This window comes from Chiloscyllium punctatum, chromosome 27, assembly GCF_047496795.1.
Source record: "Chiloscyllium punctatum isolate Juve2018m chromosome 27, sChiPun1.3, whole genome shotgun sequence".
NCBI lineage: Eukaryota > Metazoa > Chordata > Chondrichthyes > Orectolobiformes > Hemiscylliidae > Chiloscyllium > Chiloscyllium punctatum.
The window spans coordinates 16207962-16233598 of NC_092765.1; the positions used below are offsets into that span (position 1 = coordinate 16207962).

Here is a 25637-nt window from a genome sequence, read left to right on the forward strand (position 1 = left end):
CATTGGTAAGACTTTAGAATCCATTATAAAGAATACTGCAGAGTACTTGGAAGTGTAGGGTAAATTCTGGTTTAGTCAACACGTCTTTGTCAAGAAGAGATTGTGCCTGACAAGTCTGTTAGAATTCTTTTGAGGAGGTAATGGCAAGTTCGGCATAGGACAAACATGAACTATTTGGATTTCCAGGAGGCCTTTGACAAGGTGCCACATAGGAGGTTGCACAACAAGATAAGAGCCAACATGATAAGGAGATGCTGCTGTTGGACTGGGGTGGACAAAGTTAAAAATCACACAACACCAGGTTATAGTGCAACAGGTTTATTTGGAAGTACTAGCTTTTGGAGCACTGATGCTGTGTTTGTAGATGGCACAGTGATAGATGGAGGATCAGGTGGTGTTGAGGAAGCAGGAGACTGCAGAAAGACTTTTACAGGCTTAGGAGAGTGGGTGAAGAAGTGGCAGATGGAATACAATGTGGGAAAGTGAGAGATTACACACTTTTTGGGAGGAAGAATAAATGGCTTAGACCATTTTCTAAATATGGAAAGGCTCCAGAAATCTGAATCACAAAGAGACTTAGGACTCCCAGCTAAAGATTCTGTTTAGGTTATCATGCAGGTTTGGTTGGCAGATAGGAAGGCAATTGCAATGTAGCATTCATTGTGAGAGGCCTAGAGTACTAGACTGCTGAGGCTGTATAAAACTCTGATCAGACTACATTTGGAATGTTGAGTTTTGGATCCCATATGTAAGGAAGATTGTGTTGACCTTGGAGGAAGTCCAGGGAGGGTTCACAAGAATGATCCCAGGGATGAAGACTGTTATATGTGGAGTGGATGAGGATTCGATAGTGTTTAGAAGGATGAGGGTGAATCTCATTGAAATTTACAGAATATTTCAGGATGGCAGCTGGTGACTAAAGATCTGCTGGAGTCAACATCAGTATTCAGAGAGGCCTGGATAGAGTGGACATGGAGAAAATGCAGTCAATTTTTCTATAACATGATGGTTGCATTCTTGTACAATCCCATGTTATTGAAAAAGTGCACTTTAGAAAGAGCGCTTAAAGTGCTAGCGATGTAATCGTGTTACAGCCAACATATGTCTTAAAAATTCACACTTGAGACACAACATCCCCAATTCATCAATTGCGTTACAGCAAATTGACATTGATGACATTTGTGTTATAGCACAACAACCTATGTTTCTAATAGTAGGAGAGACTAGAACCTGAGAGCATAGCCTCAGAGTGAAGGGACAGTCCTTTAGAATCTCTTCAGTCAGAGAGTGGTGAATCTGTGGAACTCATTGCCACAGAAGGCTGTAGATCAAGACATTCAGTGTATTTAAGACAGAAATAGATAGGTTTTTCTACCCCATTCTCCTGCCCTCCCCTCATAACTTTTGATCCCCTTAATAAAGAACCTATCAGCTATGATCGAATGGCAGAGCAGACTTGATGGGCCGAACAACCTAATTCTGCTCCTATACCTTATGGTCTTGTGTCTCTTTATTTTTAAGCCTGTTATCTCTGGAATTTGCATTATTTTTGGAAAGTTTGTGTGCAGAAACTGTACCCACAGGCATTTGGAAGGTGGGACATGGGGGTTTGAAAAATGCACTGTTGGCAGCAACCCTTCTCTATGAAATGCTTGAAAAATGCATCCAGGAGAGTTTCGTTTCAGGCCCTACAAACCTCCCACTTCCCAACCGCCCCATGATATTTCCTGCTGATGCTGAAATTATTTCCCCTTCTCTGATGTGGTAAACAGTTAAATATTGATCTCAACAACTGTGATGGTTCTTGGACTCCTAGTTAATCCTGATCCCTGTGTTTTGTCCATATCCAATGCAGTGTAAAGTTGTTTCATGTAATCAAATTGGTATTGTTGAGAAGACTGCAACAAATTTTGTCGCTAAGTCACTTTGTGTCAAATGTAGGAGAAGAGCATCAAGAACAATAAGGTAACAAATCTGAAACCTTGAGGCTTACATTTTCTTGTACATTGAGATTAAAGATCTATTTAAGATGACTAATGGTTTGGGAAGATGGATGGAGGAGAAATTATTTTCTCAAGTCAGGGAATAAGAAGGCATAATCTTAAAATAAGAGCCAGACCTAGGGTTGAGGTGTGGAAGGAACCAAGGCTCCAAGTATGATGAAAGGCCAGTCAATCATAGAGCTGTACAGCACATAAACAGACCCCTCAGTCCAACTTGTCCACGCCGATTTGATATCTTAAATTAGTCTACTCCCATTTGCCAGCACGTGGCCCATATCCTTCTAAACCCTTCCTATTCATATACCCATCCAGATGCCTTTTAAATGTTGTTATTGTACCAGCCTCCACCACTTCTTCTGGCAGCTCATTCCATACATCACCACCATTTGTTGAAAGAGTTGCCCCTTAGATCTCTTTTACATATTTCTCCTCCCACCCTAAATCTATGCCCTCTAGTTCTGGACTCTTTCCCCCCCCACCCTAAACCCAGGGAAAAGACTTTGTCTATCTATCCTATCCACACCCCTCATGATTTTATACATCTCTCAGCCCTCCACCTTTTACGCTCCAGGGAAAACAGCCAGCATCATGATCTGCACTATGGCAGCAGTATTTGGAGGGTGGCATTAGTAGAACAAGGAACTCTGCAGTGAAGGTGCAGAGGGCTGAAACCAGGTAGTTTTAAATATACATAGTGTCTATTCTTCCTCAGTTGAAGTATGCAGATTACCATTGTTTCATGCTATAGAACCAATATGCAAAATTTAACAAAAATTGGTGATTTGAATAAAATCACTCAATTCTATGTTTGTTTGCAGTGACCTTTTGTCAGGACCAATGCAGAAAAAGAAATTGGGACATTATAGAAGATTTGGGACTTGCATTCCTCAAATTTAGACAGTATTGGGCTCTTTAAGAATGGATGTTGCTGCATTGCTAATCCTGTGAAGAACAGAGTTTACAAGACTGAAAATTGCTCAACTGTTCAGGAAGGCACTAAAGTATTTTCACCACCAAGTCTAGCTGACATTTGCTGCTGATTTCTCTTGAAGAATTACCTGGCACTGGACATCTTGCCATGGAGTTAGATTTCAACGTAGAGGACCTGATTGATTTGAGTTTCCTAAATGATGAGGAGCTAGACATGATTGTACATGTCCTTTCTCGAGACACTGAGCTCCGTCTATTGGAGGACCAACGCATCAAGTAAGCAGAAGGAAATTTTACATTTAATTCTCACAATTTGACCTGAATAATTATTCCACATTTCCAGTTGTTATAGTTGATGACAATTTTTCCTGTGCAATTTTGTGTTAGTCTTTAATGTTAATTGTGAAGCAGAAGATTTACAATGAATTAATTAACTTTAGCAGTAAGGTTAGTGTAATAACACAAGTAACTTCTGGAATAATTAAATGTGATGTTTTCCTTGAAGTTTGTGAAATCATGGGGCCATTTATGCCTGAATGTAACATAGCTTCCTGAAGGTCTACCATTTTAGAAACTTTTCACTGACTTGGGAATTACTAAACTTTACCACCAATTGCTAAGAGGCTGTTGCAATAAGATATCTTAAGCAACCAGCCACAATATTTTGCAAAGTACAACAAAAGAAGTAGTCAAGTCCAAGTGATAAACAGGCCACAGCAATGCTCTAGATGCTGGAGATCTGAAATGAAAACAGCAAGGGCTGGAGAAACTCAGCATGTCTGATGGCACCTGTGGGGAGAGAAGTCGAGTTAACGGAGAAATAGATCCACTTCTGAAGAAAAGTTACATTGGATTTGAAACATAACTCCACTTTTCTCTCCATATGTACTGCCAGACCTGCTGATGAACAGGACATTCTGACAAGCATCTTTGATGACTTATGAATGTTCAATTATCAGTCATTACTAAGTGTTAACTTTGTCTCATTAGCAAGTGAGGCAAGTGAACCATTAACAAGCTACAACCATAATCAGTTACCACGTGGGAATTAACACCAATTATGAAACCAAAAGCAAAGTACTGAAGATTTTCAAGATGTTTTCTGCCAGGGTGTCAGTGCCTCTACAGTACAGGGAGTGGGTCACGGTCAATCCTGTCATTTCATAGCATTCAATCGAGGGTTTGGGCTAATACAGTTTGGGAGATGTGCAGCCACCAGTCAGGGGTCTGGGCACTTCATGTCCTGGAGCAGTTAGGTAGTTAAAGAGATGGGCCATGGTCAGCCCACTAGCTCTGTACACAGAAACTAATGGGAAATGGGATTGGGATTAGCCTTTAATAAGTCTTTGTGAAATTGGATTTCCTGATCTCATTCCTGGAAGGTCTGGCTCTCATTTTAAGGTTATAATCCATTTTCCTGTATTCCTACCCAATTGCACCTCTGTAATTTTAAACTCCCACCAAATCACCCTCCAGTCCTTTGTTCTCAAGGGAACACGAGCCACATTTACAAGGATAATATATCCCCTTGAAATGAGGTCCTCAGAACTGAACATGATGTTCTAAGTAGGGTATAACAATAACTTTATACAACATTAAGATCATTTTTATCCCTTTTAAGATAAAAGTCAATATCTATTAGTCTTTCTAATTAGTATGTAAATTAGCTTGCTGAGTTTGAAGGTTTGTTTTCAGGCGCTTTGCCACATAACTTAATCAGTGAGAGTCTCTGAAGTCTTTCTCATTGTTTTGTATTGTTCATTAGCTTTGTCATTCCTGTTCTTGAATCCCTATATTTTAATGTTCTCCCATAATTCCTTGTCTCCATTATTTAGAAAATACTCTGATTTATCTTTCTCAAGTTCAAAGTGTATGATCTCATGTTTTCAACATTGAATGCCTTTAATGCCCATTAATTTAATATGTCTATGACCTTTTTGAAATTTCCAGCTCCATACGTTAAACCTGGTTTTCCTCCCAACTTTGTGTCATAAGATTTAAACTGGAAATTTTCAACAAGCTGCTACAGGTCCCATACCACTGGGATTATTGCAGAAAACTTGTTTATTCATAACTGGAGTGACTGCCATATCTCTGGCAACTGTGAGGGAATTCCAAAATTGCAGGCACAATTTGGCATCTAGTTAAACTAATTAAGGTACCATTATTAGTTTTTGGGTTGGATTCCAAAATTAATAGAAGTACTGTATCTTGTACAGTGAATTGCTAGAATTTGAAGCCTTAATGCGTAATTTCCCCCATTTTCTAAATCTTTTACAGAGCTTTAGGACAGTGATCATGAATCTTAATTCATGAGATATTATTGGTACATAACTGCTCCTTCTTACATTTAACTTGTGTTACTGCTCCTAAATGTTTCTCTTGTGAATTTTGCAGGAAGTTGCAACAATCTGTTCTTAATCCTGAACAGTTAAAAATTGCAACAGGTGATTGGTTTAAGGAAGTCAGAGCAAAGCGACACACAGACAAAAAGTTTGGATCAGATATTGTACGTGCCTCTATTCGTAAGAAGAAAAGAACAAAAGGTAAATCTAAAAGGTAAACTGTTTCTATAGGAGCAAAAAAAAACTAAGAGGAGATCTATTGGAGGATTTTAAAGTTAGGAACAGTTGTGACAGAATAATCAGGAAAGGTTATTTTGAAGGATCTTCAATTTCTTCATGTCCTTTTGCAAATTTCCACACTCATAAGAGTAAGGTGGTGGGGGGGGGGGTTTAGAAAAAAATGGTTTTGCACAGAAGCTAATTGGTGTTTGGAATGTTTTGTCACAGGGAGAGATTGGAGAAGAGATTGGTATAGCTTTCAAGGTAAAACTGGATATGTGGTTGTAAAAACAGTGTTTTCATTTTACTATACTTTTATGGCCTGAAACAAGAAAATAAAAGTCAAGGATTGATTAAGAACTCTTGGTTAGGGATAAATAGTGGCTGTACCAAGGTGGTGGTGGGGGGGGAATATTTCTGGGAGATCATCCAGTGAAGTTATATGGGTGGAACTGAGAAAAAAAGAAAAGGATGATCACATTGTTAGGATTGTCCTTTAGGCCTGAAAATGTGTTGCTGGAAAAGCGCAGCAGGTCAGGCAGCATCCAAGGAACAGGAGAATCGACGTTTCGGGCATCAGCCCTTCTTCCTGAAGAAGGGCTGATGCCCGAAACGTCGATTCTTCTGCTCCTTGGATGCTGCCTGACCTGCGCTTTTCCAGCAACACATTTTCAGCTCTGATCTCCAGCATCTGCAGTCCTCACTTTCTCCTCGAAGATTTTGTCCTATAGGCCCCCCCAATTGTCAACAGGAAATTGAAAAGCAAATATGTAAGATGATTTCCGATATCTGTAAGAATAATAAGGTTGTAATGGTAGGAGATTTCACCTTTCCAAACTTGGACTGGGACTGTCATCATGTTAACGGTTTCGATGGTTGTTAGGTGTGTACAAGAAAAGTTTCTTATTGAATATATGAATGTACCTACTTGAGAAGGACCAGTACTTGACCTTTTGTTGGGAAATAAGGCAGGGCAAGTGACTGAGGTGTCAGTGGGGGAGAACTTTGGGGCAAGTGATCATAATTCTGTTAGGTTTAAAATAGTTATGAAAATCGATAGATGTATTCAAAAAGTTAAAGTTCTAAATTGAAGTAAGGTCAATTTTGACAGTATGAGACAGGAACTTTTAAAAGTTGTTTGGGGGAGGCTATTCATAGATAAAGGAATGGTTGGGAACTGGGAGGCCTTTAAAGAGATAACAAGAGTCCAGAGACAATATTCTGGATTAGCGGTGCTGGAAGAGCACAGCAGTTCAGGCAGCATCCAAGGAGCAGCAAAATCGACGTTTCGGGCATAAGCCCTTCATCAGGAATGATTGATGAAGGGCTGATGAAGGGCTTTTGCCTGAAATGTCGATTTCGCTGCTTCTTGGATGCTGCCTGAACTGTTGTGCTCTTCCAGCGTCACTAATCCAGAATCTGGTTTCCAGCATCTGCAGTCATTGTTTTTACCTCCAGAGACAATATGTCCCTTTTGGTATGAAGGGAAAGGCTAGTGGGTGTAGAGAATACTGGATGACTAGGGAAATTGAGGCTCTGGTCAATAAAAAGAAGGAGGCATCTATCAGGTAAGACGAAGGTTTCGACAACTGGGATTGAGTGAATTCCTAGAGGAGCATGGGGTATTAGGAATATACTTAAGAAGGAAATTTGGAGGGCAAAAAAACGACATGAGATAGCTTTGGCAAATAGAGTTAAGTAGAATCCAGAGATTCTTCAAGTGCATTAGGGGCAAAAGATTGTCTAGGGAGAGAGTAGGGTCCCTTAGATTAATATGGCCATCTATGTGTGGAACCACAAGATATAGGTGAGATACTAAACAGCATTTACCGTCCAGAAGGTCATGGAAGCGAGGAAATTGGGGAAATAAATAGTGACGTCTTGAAAATAGTTCATATTACAGAAGAGGAGATGCTGGGGGGGTCTTAAAATGCATGAAGATAGATAAATATCAGGGATCTGATCATGTGTTTTTGAGAACTTTGCAGAAAATTGACTTGAAGGTAGGAGACAGAGGGTGATGGTAGTGGGTTGCTTTTTGGACTGGAGGCCTGTGACCAGCAGTGTGCTACAGGGATCGGTGCTGGGTCCACTACTTTTCATCATTTCATATAAAATGATTTGAATATGAATATGGGAGGAATGGTTCATAAGTTTGCAGATGACACCAAAATATGTGTGTAGTGGACAGCAAAGAAGATTATCTTGGAGTACAATAGATCTTGGTCAGGTGAGCCAATAAGCTAAGGAGCAGAAGATGGACTTTCATTTAAATAAAGTAAAGTTAGGTGTTGAATTTTTGTAAGACAAACCAAGGCAGGACTTGTATAGTTAATGAGCAGGGTCCTGCAGAGTGTTACTGAACAGAGACCTAGGGGTGCAGGTGCATAATTCCTTGAAAGTGGAGTCGCATGTATACAGGGTGGTGAAGGCAGCGTTTGGAACAGTTGTTTTCATTGGTCAGTACATTAAATATAGGAGTTGGGACATCATGTTGCTGCTATACAGGATATTGGTAAGGCTACATTTAGAATGTTCTTTATGATTCTGGTCGTTCTTTTATAGGAAGGTTGTTAAACTTGAGGGTTCAGATAAGATTTACAAGGATGTTGCCAGGACTGGGGGGTTTGAGTTACAGGGAGAGGCTGAATAAGCTGGAACTTTATTTCCCTGGAAATTGTAGGCTGAAATTATAGAAGTTTGTAAAATCAGAGCAGTATGGATAGCGTGAATAGTCAAGGTCTTTTTCCTTGGGTGGGGGTCCAAAATTAGATGGCATAGGTGAGAGGGGAAAGATTTAAAAAGGCCCTGAGGGTTAACTTTTTCATGCAGGGGGTGGTGTGTATGGAACAACTGCCAGAGTGATGAAGGCAGGTATATTTACAACATTTAAAAGACATCTGGATGGGTATATGAATAAGAAGGGTTTAGAGAGATATGCTGGCAAATGGGATGAGATCAGATTGGGATGTCTGATCAATGCAGACGAGTTGGCCCAAAGGGTCTGTTTCCATGCTGTATAATTCTGATTCTATGACTGCAGCAATTTTAAAATGCAAGTATCATGATACTCTAAGTGATACAGCGTAGAATTGTGTTGAAAAAGATCGAATATAGCCTCTTTATTGCGCATCAGCAGTAGCATAGTTCGAGGTAGCAATGGAATCTGAAGTAGTGTTTACAGTAGCCTCTTTATACACAGTTCTTCCATACATTTAGCATTATGGTGTTACATAATTGTATCTACTGTACACCGTTTTGCGTGATATCTGTTCCGGGGAAGTAGGAGATAGTTTTAAGCACTTGTTAAATGCTGGCTGTTACTTCCGATAAGATTAGAATGTCTGTCAAGTCTGACCTTGTATAATTAAGAGATATTAGTCCTTTTGTCTTTAAAGTTATTAATGTTAGTAGAAATACTAGACCTGTATGATCTAAATAAGTTATCAATTAAACATATATCCTCTAATTTTATTCAGTACGTAGAGCTGGTCATGAGATTTCATTGCCGGTTTTGACATTAATTCATGAAGTCTCATGTAAGTGCTGTTTTGTCAGTAAGTTTTTTAAAGGGGATAATGGCCGAATTATGATATCTTTAAAAGGTACATATCATTGGAGGAAACTGTTTGATGTTCTGCACTCTATTCAGGTCCCAAGAGACTGTTATTAAGGGCTAACTAATATTATAATCTTTTCATAGTTTTGAGTGAGTTATGGATACACAATGGTAGAGTGGCATTGTTCTGAGTAGGTTACAGTATTAACACTTATTCAGGGGTAGCCTGTGATACAGAGACAGGTCTAAACACTGCTTATAGCATGGGGCCAATAGGAATTGAAAGGTATAAAGACGCAAAAGGGATGTTTTACTTTAGTTTGTCTTGTATTAGTAAAATGTATTCCAAAAGCATGAAGGGAAACACAATACAGTCAACATAGTGTGCTTGTGAATGATTTAGTGAAGCAAATACAATATCTCACATACAGCTACTGATTCAAATAGCACTGGGAGGAGGTTTACAGAAAAACTTGATCCAGGATGTGTCCAAATGGCAATTCGCTCAGCAACATGTGGCTGATTGGTCTGTGGACTAGCGACCAGTTATCAATGACAAAGGCCTTCTGGCGGCCAATCCTCTGGCTCCCAGTTAGCTGAACAGCTTGCACCTATGAATGCCGTGAGAAGCCATGAGATCTCCACCATCTCAAGAGCTGTCTGCAGGAAAAAAAACTGTTCAAGAGAAACAATTTGAGTTTGTTAAAATTAGTAAATCTGAGACCATTTTGTAAAAGTAAACCTGTACCTTCTGCAGACAAGTGAAAGCATCCAGAAAAGAAGATTTAAGAAAAGATTTCCTTATCAGCACAAGTATCATCTCGGCAAATCATGTGAACAGCAATAGTAACTGCATTCCCAGTTCTTGCTCTGTCCATAATACCTATGTTTTTTTTTTACCCCGTTTTTTACCATATGTGTACAGGAGTTATTTAAAAGGGATTAGAATAAGGCAAAGGTTAAGTTGCCATAGTCCTGCAGTGTTGCTCTGTCCTTAGAGATGACTGGTGAATTTAAACAGAAGGTCATCACACCTCAGGTCTGAGCATGGTTGTGAAAGCAGGACATTCATAGTTACCTCAGCTGGTGTGGGATTTGAACCTGCACTGCTGGTGTCACTGTGTTGCAAACCAGCTGTCCAACAACCTGAGCTGACTAACCCCATCGTGTAGAGTTAGATACTGATGTTTTATAATTGTTAACCTGTAGTGAGCGTCGATTTGTACGTAATAAATAGTCATTCTTATTCCGTGCAGAAGCTGTCTGTTGTCCTGGGATTGAAAGTCAAATAAATTGAGAAATTCTATGTACTTTTAAAAATATTTAAGTTCTTGATTACTCTGGGTATAGCAAGCCTTAATTTTTAGCACACTACTCCAATGAGATGTAACATATTAAAAAGTATTTATCAGCAACAAAATTAGCTTTGGGTTGTTCCTTTCAAAAAGTCAGCTCAGACACAACAGGTCAGACTTTTTTGTTTGATTCTTCTTGGGATATGGGCTTCACTGGTTGGGCTAGCATATATTGCTCATTGCTTGTTGTTCAGAAGGTGATGGTGGGTAGCTTTCTTGAATCAGTGCAGTCCAAGCTCTATAGGTAGACCCAAAATGCCATTAAAGAGGGAATTCTAGGATTTTGACCCAGCAACTGTGAAGGAATGGTGATTATTTCCAAATGAGGATGGTGAGTAACTTGGGGGTGAACTTGCAGGTGGTGGTCTTCCCATGTATCTGCTGACCTTGTCCTTCTAGATAGTACTTCCAAACACCCAAATCCTACCAAAGGGTCTTTGGTGAGTTTCTACAGTCATCTTGTTGATTGATTGTACACACTGCTGCAACTGGACATCTGTGCAAGAGGGAGTAGATGTTTGTGGTGCCAATCAAGTGGGCAACTTTTTCTTGAATGGTGTCAAGCTTCTTTTGTTGTTGCAACTGCACCCATCCAGCCAAGTGGGGAATGTTCCTTCACACTCATGACTTGTACCTTGTAGGTGGTGGACAGGTTTTAGAGAGTCAGGAGGTGAGTTACTCCAGCAGTTTTCTAGCCTCCAACCAGCTCTTGTAGCCACTGCATTGACATTATGTCTACATCTAGTTAAATTTAAGAAAATAGGTGCAGGTGTAGGCCATTCTGCCCTTCGAGCCTGCACCACCATTCAAATATGATCATGGCTGATCATCCTTAATCAGTATCCTGTTCCTGCCTTATCACCATAACCCTTGATTCCACTATCCTTGCGAGCTCTATCCAACTCTTTCTTAAATGAATCCAGAGACTGGGCCGCCACTGCCCTCTGGGGCAGAGCGTTCCACACAGCCATCACTCCCTGGGTGAAGAAGTTTCTCCTCATCTCTGTCCTAAATGGTCTACCCCATATTTTTAAGTTGTATCCTCTGGTTCGGCACTCGCCCATCAGTGGAAACATGTTTCCTGCCTCCAGAGTGTCCAATCCTTTAATAATCTTATATGTCTCAATCAGATCCCCTCTCAGTCTTCTAAACTCAAGGGTATACAAGCCCAGTCACTCCAGTCTTTCAGCGTAAGGTAATCCCGCCATTCCAGGAATTGACCTCGTGAACCTACGCTGCACTCCCTCAATAGCCAGAATGTCTTTTCTCAAATTTAGAGACCAGAACTGCACACAACACTCCAGGTGTGGTCTCACCAGGCCCCTGTACAGCTGCAGACGAACCTCTTTGCTACTATACTCAATCCCTCTTGTTATGAAGGCTAGCATGCTATTAGCCACCTTCACTACCTGCTGTACCTGCATGCTTACCTTCATTGACTGGTGTACAAGAACACCCAGATCTCTTTGTACTACCCTTTACCTAAATTGATTCCATTTAGGTAGTAATCTGCCTTCCTGTTCTTGCCACCAAAGTGGATAACCGTACATTTATCCACATTAAACTGCATCTGCCATGCATCTGACCACTCACCTAACCTGTCCAGGTCACCCTGTAATCTTCTAACATCCTCCTCACATTTCACCCTGATACCCAGCTTAGTATCATCAGCAAATTTGCTAATGTTATTACTAATACCATCTTCTATATCATTAATATATATTGTAAAAAGCTGCAGACCCAGCACTGATCCCTGTGGTACCCCACTGGTCACTGCCTGCCATTCCGAAATGGAGCCGTTTATCACTACTCTTTGTTTCCTGTCAGCCAACCAATTTTCAATCCAAGTTAGTACTTTGCCCCCAATACCATGCGCCCTAATTTTGCTCACTAACCTCCTATGTGGGACTTTATCAAAAGCTTTCTGAAAGTCAAGGTACACTACATCTACTGGATCTCCCTTGTCCATCTTCAGAGTTACATCCTCAAAAAATTCCAGAAGATTAGTCAAGCATGATTTCCCCTTCGTAAATCCATGCTGACTCTGACCTATCCTGTTACTACTATCCAGATGTGTCGTAATTTCATCCTTTATAATAGACTCCAGCATCTTTCCCACCACTGAAGTCAGACTAACTGGTCTATAATTTCCTGCCTTCTCTCTCCCACTTTTCTTAAAAAGTGGTACAACATTAGCCACCCTCCGATCCGCAGGAACTGATCCCGAATCTATCGAACTTTGGAAAATAATCACCAACGCATCCACGATTTCTCGAGCCACCTCCTTCAGTACCCTGGGATGTAGACCATCAGGCCCCGGGGACCTATCAACCTTCAGACTTAACAGTTTCTCCAACACCAATTCCTGGCAAATATAAATTCCCTTAAGTTCAGGTCCTTCAGCCACTGTTACCTCAGGGAGATTGCTTGTGTCTTCCCCAGTGAACACAGATCTGAAGTACCAATTCAATTCTTTTGCCATTTCTTTGTTCCCCATAACATATTCCCCTGTTTCTGTCTTCAAGGGCCCAATTTTAGTCTTAACCATTTTTTTGCCTTTCACATACCTAAAAAAAGCTTTTACTATCCTCCTGAATACTTTTGGCCAGTTTACCTTCGTACCTCTTTTTCTCTGCATATTTCCTTCTTAGTAATCCTCTGTTTGTTCTTTAAAAGCTTCCCAGTCCTCTGTTTTCCCACTTATCTTTGCTATGTTATACTTTTTCTCTTTTAACTTTATAAGTTTCTTAACTTCCCTTGTCAGCCATGGCCACCCATGCCTCCTCCTAGGATCTTTCTTCCTTTTTGGAATGAACTGATCCTGCATCTTCTGCATTATACACAGAAATATCTGTCATTGTTCCTCCATTGTCATCCCTGCTAAGGTATTGCACCATTGAACTTTGGCCAGCTCCTCCCTCGTAGATCCATAGTTCCCTTTATTCAACAGAAATATTGTCACTTCCGATTGTACCCTCTCCCTCTCAAATTGCAGATTGAAGCTTATTGTATTATGGTCACTACTTCCCAATGGCTCCTTCACTTCGAGGTCCCTGATAAATTCTGGTTCGTTGCACAATACCAGATCCAGAATTGCCTTCTCCCTGCTAGGCTCCAGCACCAGCTGTTCTAAGAATCCATCTCTGAGACCCTCCACAAAGTCTCTTTCTTGAGCCTCAAGCTCATCCATCTTATTTCTGATGCTTCATGCATTCATATATTTTAATTTGTTACTGCCCTCACCTTTCCCATCAACTCCTATTTCACTCAACCTTACAGCATGATCCCTTTTTGAGTTTTCTGCTTCATTGATACAGTTGTCTTTCTTGACTTCCCTTGTTCTAACTTTCCCTTCAATTTCCTCCTTAAACATCCAGTTTGTTCCCCCCCCCCACTACTTAGTTTAAACGTAGCTGTGTTGCAGTAGCAAACCTGCCTGCCAGAATGCTGGTCCCCAACCTATTAAGTTGCAAACCGTCTTTCTTGTAAAATTTATGCTTACCACAAAACATACCCCAGTGATCCAAGAATTTAAATCCTTGCTTCCTGCACCAGTTCCCCAGCCACATGTCAAGTCCCATTATCTCCCTGTTTCTGGCTTCACCAGCCTGAGGAACTGGAAGCAAACTGGAGACAACCACCCTGGACATCCTGCTTTTCAGCCTTCTTCCTAGTTCTCCAAAGTCCCACTGTAGTATGTTCCTCCTCTTCTTCCCGACATCATTTGTGGCAACATGTACCACCACCTCTGGCTCTTCACCTTCGTCCTTGAGGATTTCCTGCACTCTGTCAGTGATGTCTTTAACCCTGGCACCAGGAAGGCAACACACCATCCTTAAGTCCTGCCTGCTGCCACAAAAACCCCGGTCAGTTCCTCTCCCTATGGAGTCCCCTATTACCAGGGCTCTGTGCAATGTCCGACTCTTCTGCTCTGCTTCCATGTCAACTTTTGATTGACAGACCTGGCTGCCTCGCGGACTAGCAGTATCATCTGTCTCTACTGTTTCCAAAAGATTCAACTTGTAAATGGTAACCCACAGGATATTGATAGTGGGGATTTGGTGATGGTAACATCATTGAAATTAAAATGGTGGTGGTTAGATTGTCTCTGTCTCTTATTGGAGATAATCAATGCCTGTCATTTGTAAGCTGTGAATGTTACTTGCTACTTGTCAGTCCAAGCCTGGATATTGTCAGGATCTTGTTTTGTTTGAAAATGGACTGCTTCAGTATCTGCAAAGCTGTAAGTTATGCTGAACATTGTGCAATCAATGGCAAACCTTCCCACGTCTGGCCTTTATGGAGGGAAAGTCACTGAAGCAACTAAAGGGGGCTAGGACACTATCCTGAGGAACTCCTGCAGAAATATCCTAGAGCTGAGATGAGTGACCTCTAACAATTGCAATCATCTTCCTGTGTGCTGGATATGAATCCAACCATCAGAGAGGTTGTCCCAATTCCCATTGATTCCAATTTTGCTAGGACTCCTTGATGCCACACTTGGTCGAATGTAGCCTTGATGTCAAGAGCTGTCACTCTTAACTCCCCTCTGCAATTCAGCTCTTTTGTCCATGTTTGAACCAAGGCTGTAATGAGGTCAGGACCTGAGTGGCCCTGTAGAACCCAATCTGGGTGTCACTAAGCAGGTGCTGCTTAATAGCACAATTGATGACACCTTCCATCACTTTACTGATGATTGAGATTGCCTGACTGATGACACGGTAATTGACCAGGTTGAATTTATCCTGTTTTTTAAGTACAAGAGAAACCTGGTTGATTTTCCATATCGTTAGTCAATGCCAGTGTTGTAACTATATTGGATCAGCTTGGCTGGGTGATTGGCAATTTTTTGGAGCATAAGTCTTCAGCACTATTACTGGAATGTCATCAAGGCTCATAACCTCTGCACTATCCAGTGCTTCCAACAGTTTCTCGATATCGAGTGAATTGAATTGGCTGAAAACTACCATCTGTGATGGTGGAGCCCACTGCAGGAGACAAAGATTGCCTAGAATGGTTCAGCTTTATCTTTTGCAGTCAGTCACCTTCTATCTTGTAAACTTTAGTGGTTCTATCTTGAATTCGTTTTGATTGTTGTACTAGCTTTTGTTGCTGGTCAGCCCTGATTTTCAATGTATTGCTGTAATAGTCTCCATTTGATACATCAAGTTGTGAATTCATGAAATGACTTGGACATTCCAATTACTCCTGGGATAGGTAAAGAAGCATTTCATGTTTTGAATGCCAAGAAGAATGACAATGCTGGAAAAATGCAATAAGAATAAAACCCCTGGAACCATGAGAGATTTAACTTCACACAAGGTTAAAGAAAGAGTAGAAATAGGAAATTAATAGTTTTGGGCATAGACAGGTTGTTATGTTAGCATAAGCAATTCCTAGATGGTATGTTGATCTCACTGGTGTCACAATAAATGGTGTCACTGAACAAATGCAAGCCAGCCTGCAAGAGGAAAGGGAACAGCCAGAACAAATTAGATAAGTAGAGAAAGTATGAAAATCCTTCCAGCAGAGTGTCAAGAGCTTGGAAAAAGATTTTTAAATAGAACTCAAGGATATTAATCTCAGGATTACTCCCATTAGCATTTTATAGTGAGTATAGTAAAAGGAAGATTGTGCAGGGAAGCAATTTTTTTTGATATGTGGCTGGAGAAGTGGTGCAGTTGAGAGAATTTCAGATTCTTGAATCTGGGAGAAAGTGATAGGCTGCATCGAAGTTAACGTGGGAGCAGTGTTTTCTTGAGTGCTTAACTAGTACTGCAGGGAAGTGCTTAAACTAATTTGGTACAATAAGGGGAACCAGAAAATAGAAGCAACAATACTAAGATCAAAGGACAGAGAAATATGGGCAAAAGTTAAAATCAGAAAGATGCTAAAAATGCAAGAACAAGGCTAGGGAAAGTTTTTAAAAATAAGTTGAAGAAAATACTAAATTATATAAATGGTAATGCCCATAGTGCAGCTAATGAGGTTAGAGACACCCAGGCATGAATCCCACAGATAGGAATATGATGTTGCTGTAATAACAAATACATGACTTAACTAAGGCCAGAAATAGGTTCTTACAATGCCTAGTTAGCAAGTAATCATGAATGATAAAGAAGGATCTAAAGAGAAAGGAGCATGGCCATATTTATTCAGGGTGATCTTCCAGTTCTGTGTAGAAAGGATGTACAAAATGATTCCAAGTCTGAATCTTGTGGTGCATGAGCCAAGCGTATGATTATGTCAGTTTTCATTGCTAATTTTCTGGAACAGATTGCTAACCAGTCACCAAAGGATGTAGCTTGGAAGATGCCACTGTATCAAGCATGGATGACCGGTACTCTCCCATTCTTATCACCTGCCATAGATGTTTACAAGTTGGTAATCAAGCTGTGGTCAAATTCTGAAAGCATGTTCCATGGCCATCAAGTTCTGAAGTGGAAATTGAACCAAAGTTTCTAGCTCAGTGGTAGGGATGCTGCCACTGCATTACAACATCTCTTAAGAATATTAGAATTTTTGAATCCTTTCATGGGAAAGGGCCTCCCTGGCCAGGCCAGAATTTTTTGCCATCTCTGGATGCCCTTGAGAGGTGGTGGTGGTGAGCTGCTTTCTTGAACCACTGCAGTCCATTTGGTTTAGGATGGTCCACAGTGCTTTTAAGGAGAGAGTTCCAGGATTCAACCCAGTGACACTGAAGGGACAACAACATACTTTCAAGATGAGATGGTAAATGGTTGAGAGGGGAACTTGTTGGTCATGTTCCTATTAGCAGCTACCCTTGTCTTTCACTGGTATTGGATATGGAAGGTGCAGTCTTAAGGAATTTGGTTTATTTTCACTATGCATCTTGTAGATGACACACTGCTGCTACTGAATGTCTGTCTGTGGTGGACAGTGAAAGTTTGTAGATGTAGTGCAAATCAAGCGGTCTGCTTTGTCCAAATTGGTGTCAAGCTTCTTGAGTGTTCTGGAAGCTGCACTCATTAAGGCAAGTGGGCAGTGTTCCATTTTACCTTGAATAACATGTTGTAGATGATGGACAGATGTTTTGGTGTCAGGAGGTGGGTTACTTCTTTAAGGATTCCTAACTTTTTGATCTGCAATTGTAACCCTATTACTTGTATGACTAGTCATAGAGATGTACAGCATGGAAACAGACCCTTCAGTCCAACCCATCCATGCCAACCAGATATCCGAACCCAATCTAGTCCCACCTGCCAGCACCCGGCCCATATCCCTCCAAACCCTTCCTATTCATATACCCATCCAAATGCCTTTTAAATGTTACAATTGTACCAGCGTCCACCACTTCGTCTGGTAGCTCATTCCATACACGTACTACTGTCGGCGTGAAAAAGTTGCCCCTTATGTCCTTTTTTATATTTTTCCCTTCTCACCCTAAACCTATGCCCTCTAGTTCCGGACTACCCGACCCCTGGGAAAAGACTTTGCCTATTTACCCTATCCATGCCCCTCATAATTTTGTAAACCTCTATAAGGTCACCCCTCGGCCTCCAACACTCCAGGGAAAACAGCCCCAGCCTGTTCAGCCTCGCCCTATAGCTCAAATCCTCCAACCCTGGCAACATCCTTGTAAATCTTTTCTGAACCCTTTCAAGTTTCACAACATCTTTCCAATAGGAAATACACCAGAATTGCACGCAGTATTCCCACAGTGGCTTAACCAACGTCCTGTACAGTCGCAACATGACCTCCCAAATCCTGTACTCAATACTCTGACCAATAAAAGAAAGCATACCAAAGGTGTTCTTCACTATCCTATCTACCTGCAACTCCACTTTCAAGGAGCTATGAACCTGCACTCCAAGGTCTCTTTGTTCAGCAATACTCCCTAGGGCCTTACCATTAAGTGTATAAGTCCTGCTAAGATTTGCTTTCCCAAAACGCAGCACCTCGCATTTATCTGAATTAAACTCCATCTGCCACTTCTCAGCCCATTGGCCCATCTGGTCAAGATCCAGTTGTAATCTGAGGTAACCTTCTTCACTGTCCACTACACCTCCAATTTTGGTGTCATCTGCAAACTTACTAACTGTACCTCTTATGCGCGCATCCAAATCATTTATGTAAATGACAAAAAGTAGAGGACCCAGCACTGATCCTTGTGGCACTCCACTGGTCACAGGCCTCCAGTCTGAAAAACAACCTTCCATCACCACTCGCTGTCTTCTACCTTTGAGCCAGTTCTGTATCCAAGTGGCTAGTTCTCCCTGTATTCCGTGAGATCTAACCTTGCTAATCCGTCTCCCATGGGGAACCTTGTCAAACATCTTACTGAAGTCCATATAGATCACATCTACCGCTCTGCCCTCATCAATCCTCTTTGTTACTTCTTCAAAAAACTCAATCAAGTTTGTGAGACATGATTTCCCACTCACAAAGCCGTGTTGACTATCCCTAATCAGTCCTTACCTTCCAAAATACATGTACATCCTGTCCCTCAGGATTCCCTCCAACAACTGGCCCACCACTGAGGTCAGGCTCACTGGTCTATTGTTCCCTGGCTTGTCCTTACCACCCTTCTTAAACAGTGGCACCAGGTTAGCCAACCTCCAATCTTCCGGCACTTCCCCTGTAACTATAAATATAAATATCTCAGCAAGACGCTTAGCAATCACTTCTCTAGCTTCCCACAGAGTTCTCCGGTACGCCTGATCAGGTCCTAGGGATTTATCCACCTTTTACTCGTTTCAAGACATCCAGCATGCCCTCCTCTGTAATATGGACATCTTGCAAGATGTCACCATCTATTTCCCTACAGTCTATATCTTCCATATCCTTTGCCACAGTAAATACTGATGCAAAGTACTCCTTTTTAGGTTCTGGTTAATGGTAACCTCTAAGTTGTTGATAGTGGGAGATTCATATGTAGTAATGTCATGGGGTAATGGTCAGATTCTCATTTGTTGGAGATGGCTATTAACCAAAATTTGTGCAGTATAAATGTTATTTGTTACCCAAACTTGGTTATTGTCCAGGTCTTTCTGCATTTGGTAATGGACTGCTTCAGTACTTGAACCATTGTGAATAATCATCGTCATCGTCATCTAACAAAGCAAGGAGTGCTGGATCTGGGAAATTTACCAGATAGTGTGTTCTATTAAGAAACCAACCAACCAACAATACTACAACATAATTTGGGTTAGAATAATTATGAAAGATAAATATCACAGATGAAATGTGAGTGATTTAAGAAGGAAATCAGCACCACTTTGAAAAGTGATTTAAAGGTAAAGCAGTAACTGGTATATTGGGAGGAGTTCAATGAAGAATTTTCAGGAATATATTAGGTACAATCCTTGCAAGGGAAAGAAACATCTAAAGCAAAGATGCCTTGACGTCAAAAATAAAACAGAAGGTGACTTATGATTAAAGTCAGAAGTAAAGTTCAGTCAATAATAAAGAATAATGTGGAAAAGTACAGGAGAAAATTAATTATTACTGTAAGAGGGAAAGAGTAGCTACAAGCAACCATTGGCAGGTTTCATTAAATTGATTCTGAAAACATTTCATGAACATGGAAGTGGTCCATGAGGGGAAACGTGGGCCACTACAGACCCAAAGGGAAATGTCCATGTAGAGATGGGATGTGGATAAAATATGAAATTGCTCCTTCATTTTGTTTTCACAAAGAAAGCAGTTTAGGTAATGGTTATACCAAAGAGCAGAGGGAAGTTATAGATAGTTCTAACACAATTCTAGATTAGGAGAGGTGACTGACCCCTGTCCCACTCCTCCACTAGTCACAACAAGGCTTCAATTTAAAAAAGGTCAAGAGTGTGGTGCTGAAAAGCACAGGCAGGCAGCATCCAAGGAGCAGGAGAATCAACGTTTCGGGCATAAGCCCTTCATCAGCCCTTCAATTTAAAGGTGATATTGCTCATTTAGACTGTATGTAGCTCAGTATCAGAAAAAAACCAGACAGGTCACTTAACTAACAAATAACTAACTTATTGCAAACAAAACTTACTCGTGCAAAGAATAAAGATTATTAGTAAAACATTCAAACTCTGCAAAGATGTACAACCACCCTTCTTGACAAAACATTCACAAAACCACCTCCATGTTTGGAGGGAAAATACATAAAGCCTGTTAAGATGTTCTCTGACTAAGTTAAATTCAGGAAAAAATAATTCATCATAGCTAGATGACAAAGTAACTTTTCGTATATCCATTTTGCACTGGAATTTCTTCCTGAATCATTTTATGGCTGGCTGAATTCACTTTTCTGGAGAACATTATGGTATGTTTCATATTCTCCTTCAAGAGCCAAGCATGATGATGAAATCTTCTACTGATTATTTTCAACTCTCAACCTTCAGGAATTTCAGAGAAAATTGAGAGAAGGAACAAAGGCTTTTACTCTGGGCAAGATATGCCAGACTCCTGTGTCCAAACTGAATCACATGACCTCCCTCTGAAAATGTTGCAGACTTGGTGTTTCAAGTTGAGCAGCTTGCGGTCTTTGTAACAAAATTAAAAACTGCTGGAAAAACTCAGCAGGTCTGGCACATCTTAGGCCTAAAACTTAGGGCTAGGCTATTCAGGAGAGATGTTAGATAGCACTTCTACACACACAGGATGATTGAGGTTTGGAATTCTCTTCAACAGATGGCAATTCATGGTAGATTAGTTGTAAGTTATAATCTTTTATTAAGCAAATGTATTAAGGGATATGGCCAAAAGAAGGTTTATGGAGTTGGGCCACAGATCTGTTATAATCTCTTTTAAAGGCAGAACAGACTCAAGCGACTGAATGACTTACTACTGTTCCTAAAGTGGTTTGCAGTTGTGTCCCCAAGGGCGATTTTTGAGTTCTGCATTCAAATCCCTTCATGACCTTATTACTTCCTAACTTTGTAACTCCCTATCCTTTTCCAGTTCTGTCCTATGTACATCCCGAAATTTTTGCTCTACTATTGGTACTTTTACTTGTAACGATTGTAACAAGGTCAGCCAAGTGGACCTCATGGAATATGAATTCCTTGACTGGGACTGTTAATCTGGTCAAATCCAGGAGCCCTGCCTGACAGATAAGAACAGGCAGGTCAGATATCCTGTTCAATTTGAAAACTGTCTAAGGTAAATGGGCGGCACGGTGGCACAGTGGTTAGCACTGCTGCCTCAGTACCAGAGACCTGGGTTCAATTCCCACCTCAGACGACTGTCTGTGTGGAGTTTGCACATTCTCCCTGTGTCTGCGTGGGTTTCCTCCGAATGCTCAGGTTTCCTCCCACAGTCCAAAAATGTGCAGGTTAGGTGAATTGGCCATGCTAAATTGCCCGTAATGTTAGGTGAAGAGGTAAATATAGGGGAATGGGTCTGGGTGGGTTGCGCTTCAGTGGGTCAGTGTGCACTTGTTGGGCCGAAGAGCCTGTTTCCACACTGTTAGTAATCTAATCTAATCAGTGTCACCACATGTGAATAAAGGGTGATTTGGTAATAGGATCTGGCCTCTGTGGAGTTATTTAAGTACCATCAGCCCCAACATTCCTTTGTGAACTCGTGTTGGAGTAGAGGTGCATGAGCGTTTATGAACTGTCATAGTTTGTCTTCTGAAATCCTCATTCATACCTTGAGTCCCTTCAGACCTACAATGCTTTCTTGTCTGGCTTCCCATCCCCATAAATTTGAGCCCATCCCAAACTCTCCTGTCTGTATCAGAATTTGCGCCAATCCCATTCATCCATCATCTGTATGCTCGCTGATCTACATTGCTTTTCAATCTGGCAAAACCTTTGTTTTGAAATCCTCATCTTTGTTTTAAAATTCCTCACAGGCTCATTTCCCCTTATCTATTTAAACTCCTAAAAGCTTCCTAAGCTTTCTGCTCCCCTTAAAAGTTTGGCTGCTTGCGCAACCCTGATTTTCATTGCTTCACCTGTCTATGCCTTCAGCTGCCTGGGCCACAAGGTTTGAAATTTTATTCCCATGGGTCTCTCAATACAATTATCATTCTTTCTTCAAGATGTTTTTAAACTAACTCTGATCAAACTTTTGGTCACTTTTCCTAATCTCCACTCTGTTACTTCATGTCAAAATGTGTTTGTACATCTTGGGATGTTTAATACATTAACAAGTGTACTTTATGTGATAGATTTATTGTTTTGACAAGCAAAGCACCATTGTGCTGTGTAAATATAGTGATGTGGATCATAGTTACTCAGCAAAAATAACAAAAGGGGTGTTATTTGTAATTTGCAGAAAGTGGCAGTTTCTCCACGATGTATACTGTGTATCATGTGTTCTCAGAGATGTTGGTGGATACAGAAATCTAATGTTTAAAATGAATCTTTTCAGGCTGCTCTCCACATCTAGAAATATTTGTCCAAAAGCTGCTACAAGTTACTTCCATGGAACCTAAGCAAAATCAACCTTCCTACAGAGCCCCTTTAAACCATATCTTTAAGATTGATGTTAATTTGGACAGATTTAACGAGTTTGAATTGAATATCGATTTTGTTAAAGTCATGTTTTTGTGTTGTTTACAGGTGAAAGACAGAAAAAAGTGACAATTAATGAAGAGAAGACCATCATTAACAAGCAAGAAGATCAAGAGGTAGAACAGCTAGAGAATGTTAGTTCTGAACAAGAGATTACAAGAATGGTCGTAATAGACTGTGAACAGGCAGACATTCTTGAAAGGTACAAAGACAAATGTAAAGTGTAATATTTCACGGAAGTGATCTATGTATTTTAACCTCTATCCAAGATAATAATGCGCAGCTGGTCAAATACAAGACTTTGTGAACTTTACCTTCTGACATGCAGTCTATTCTGTTTTGTTGGCAAATATGATGTATCAAAATTACAAGTAACTTAGTTTGAAGAAGGAAAAAAATGAAAATAAATACCAAGACGGTAAACCTGGGTTCCTGCAGTTAGCTAGATTGATTGGACTGAATGTCTGCGTCTCTCTGACTGTGTGCCAATCTAAAATTTATTTAAAATTAATAATTAGGATGACAACATTGGGCATGTAGACACTGTATAATGCCAGCCATTTTCCCAATATTATAATAGCAGTAAAATTAAAGATGACAGGAATTCCAGGTAGAGGTTGGAGTGGGAAATGGATAAGAATTGAGAAATATAAATTTGCAAAATGGTATATTATGTACCAAATGTGATGCTAATGAGAATGTGCAGTGCATAACTGATGCTGCAGTGAAGTTATTTCTGCATTAGCAGTTCTGCTATCTACATTTTACAGATTTGCTGACAACGAAAGCAATGTGACTTCAGAACAGGAAACAGTAACACTATCTGCTGACAACCAGGTCAGTCAGTTAAATTTGTTAAAACTAATTTCTGAGGTATTGTTGTGTCCCAGAAGGTTACTGGTTGCAGTGTCATAATGTTTTATTCCAAATACATTACAATTTGTTAATAATCATGAGTTGACTTTGTGAAATAAACCATTGCTAGAAGTGGCTGGACATCAGAGTGCGTCTAGGAAAAAGTAACAAAAAGCAAAATTCACAGCTGCCTTGGAGGAACGTATGTGGGAGAGCTCACAGCACAAGAACAGAAGTACATAAGTGTAATTGTGCTGTAAGTCTACAGTAGTGAGTAGAGTGTGTTCTTTCTTGATTACATGTTTTACTGAGATCTGTCTCTTGATTAAATTTTTAAAATATAAACTATAAATACTAAGTTAGCCAGGAGCACGTTTTTTTAGAACAAAAAGATGGTGCTATTTTCTGGGTCTGTAGATTGTGAAGAAGCAAAGATGGCTTTGAGTAGAGTGGTATGCGCTTCCTGTCGAATGTGGGAGTTATTTAGGGATAGTTTCCATGTCTGGGGAGATGGGTTCACATTTTTGAATAATTTGAATTTCTTCTGGGTAGGAGTGACCTGTACAAGAAGGATACATTGCACCTGAATTGTAAGGGGATTAATATATTGGCAGGGAGATTTTGTAGAGCTGCTCGAGAGGACTTAAACTTGAGGTGAGGTGAGGGTGGGACCCAGGGAGATAGTGAGGAAAGAGATCAATCTGAGACTGGTACAGTTGGGAAAAGGAACGAGTCAAACTGTCAGGGCAGGCAGGACCAAAGCAGAGAATAACGTAGGACTGATAGATTAACCTGCATTTATTTCAATGCAAGAGGCCTAACAGGGAAGGCAGATGAACTCTGTGCATGGCTAAGAAGATGGGACTTGAATATCATAGCAATTACAGAAGGATGGACAGGTCTGGCAGCTTCATGTTCTAGGATACAACTGCTATAGAAAGGATAGAGAGGAGGACAAGATAGGAGGGGGAGTGGCATTTTTTTGATAAGAAACAGCATTACTGCTGAACTTAGGGAAGATGTTCCTGGGAATACATCCAGGGGAATCATTTGGGTGGAACAGAGAAATAAAGGGATAATCACCTTACTGGGATTGTATTATCAACCCCCTAATAGTCAGCAAGAAACAAATTTGTAATGAGATTTCAGTTATCTGTAAGAAAAATAGGGTGATTATGGTATGGGATTTTAACTGTCCAAACGTAGACTGGGAGTTCCATAGAATTAAGCGTTTAGATGGAAAGGAATTTTAGTGTGTACAAGCAAATCTTCTGATTCACAATGTGGATGTACAGAGTAGAGAAGGTGCAAAACTTGACATATTCTCAGGAAATAAGGCAGGGCAGGTGACTGAGGTGTCAGTGGGGAAGAACTTTGGGGCCAGTGACCATAATTCTATTAGTTTTAAAATAGTGATGGAAAAAGATTGACTGGAACGAAAAGTTGAAGTTCTAAATTGGAGGAAGGCTAGGTTTGACGATATTAAGCAAGAACTTGATTGGGGGCAGATATTTGCAGTGAATGGACGACTGGAAAATGGGAAGCCTTCAAAAATGAGATCACAACAAGAATCCAGAGACAGTATATTCCTGTTAGGGTGGAAAGGCTGCTAGGCGTAGGGAAATCTGGATGACTAGAGAAATTGAGATTTTGTTGAAGAAAACAAAGAAAGCATATGTCAGGTATAGACCAGAGAGATCGAGTGAATCCTTAGAGTATAAAGGAAGTAGGAGTATACTTAAGAGGGAAATCTGGAGGGCAAAATGGGGGCATGAGATAGCTTTGACAAATAGAATTAAAGGAGAATCCAAAGGGTTTTTACAAATACATTTAAGGACAAAAGGGTAACTGGGGAGAGAATAGGGCCCCTCAAAAATCAGCAAGGCGACCTTTGTGTAGAG

The 25637-nt window shown here is 40.5% G+C and overlaps 1 protein-coding gene across 4 annotated transcripts in view; it reads left to right on the top strand.

Moving 5' to 3' along the window:
• LOC140453474 (synaptotagmin-like protein 1) overlaps positions 1 to 25637 on the top strand; it is a 153532-nt gene that overhangs the window by 74853 nt on the left and 53042 nt on the right. For all 4 annotated transcript variants that reach the window (XM_072548179.1, XM_072548182.1, XM_072548181.1 and 1 more), the window contains 4 exons: positions 2822 to 3209; positions 5331 to 5479; positions 22930 to 23083; positions 23652 to 23718. In XM_072548179.1, coding sequence (XP_072404280.1) covers positions 3082 to 3209; positions 5331 to 5479; positions 22930 to 23083; positions 23652 to 23718 — 498 coding nt within the window. In that variant the 5' untranslated portion in view covers positions 2822 to 3081. The remainder of the gene's footprint in view (positions 1 to 2821; positions 3210 to 5330; positions 5480 to 22929; positions 23084 to 23651; positions 23719 to 25637) is intronic.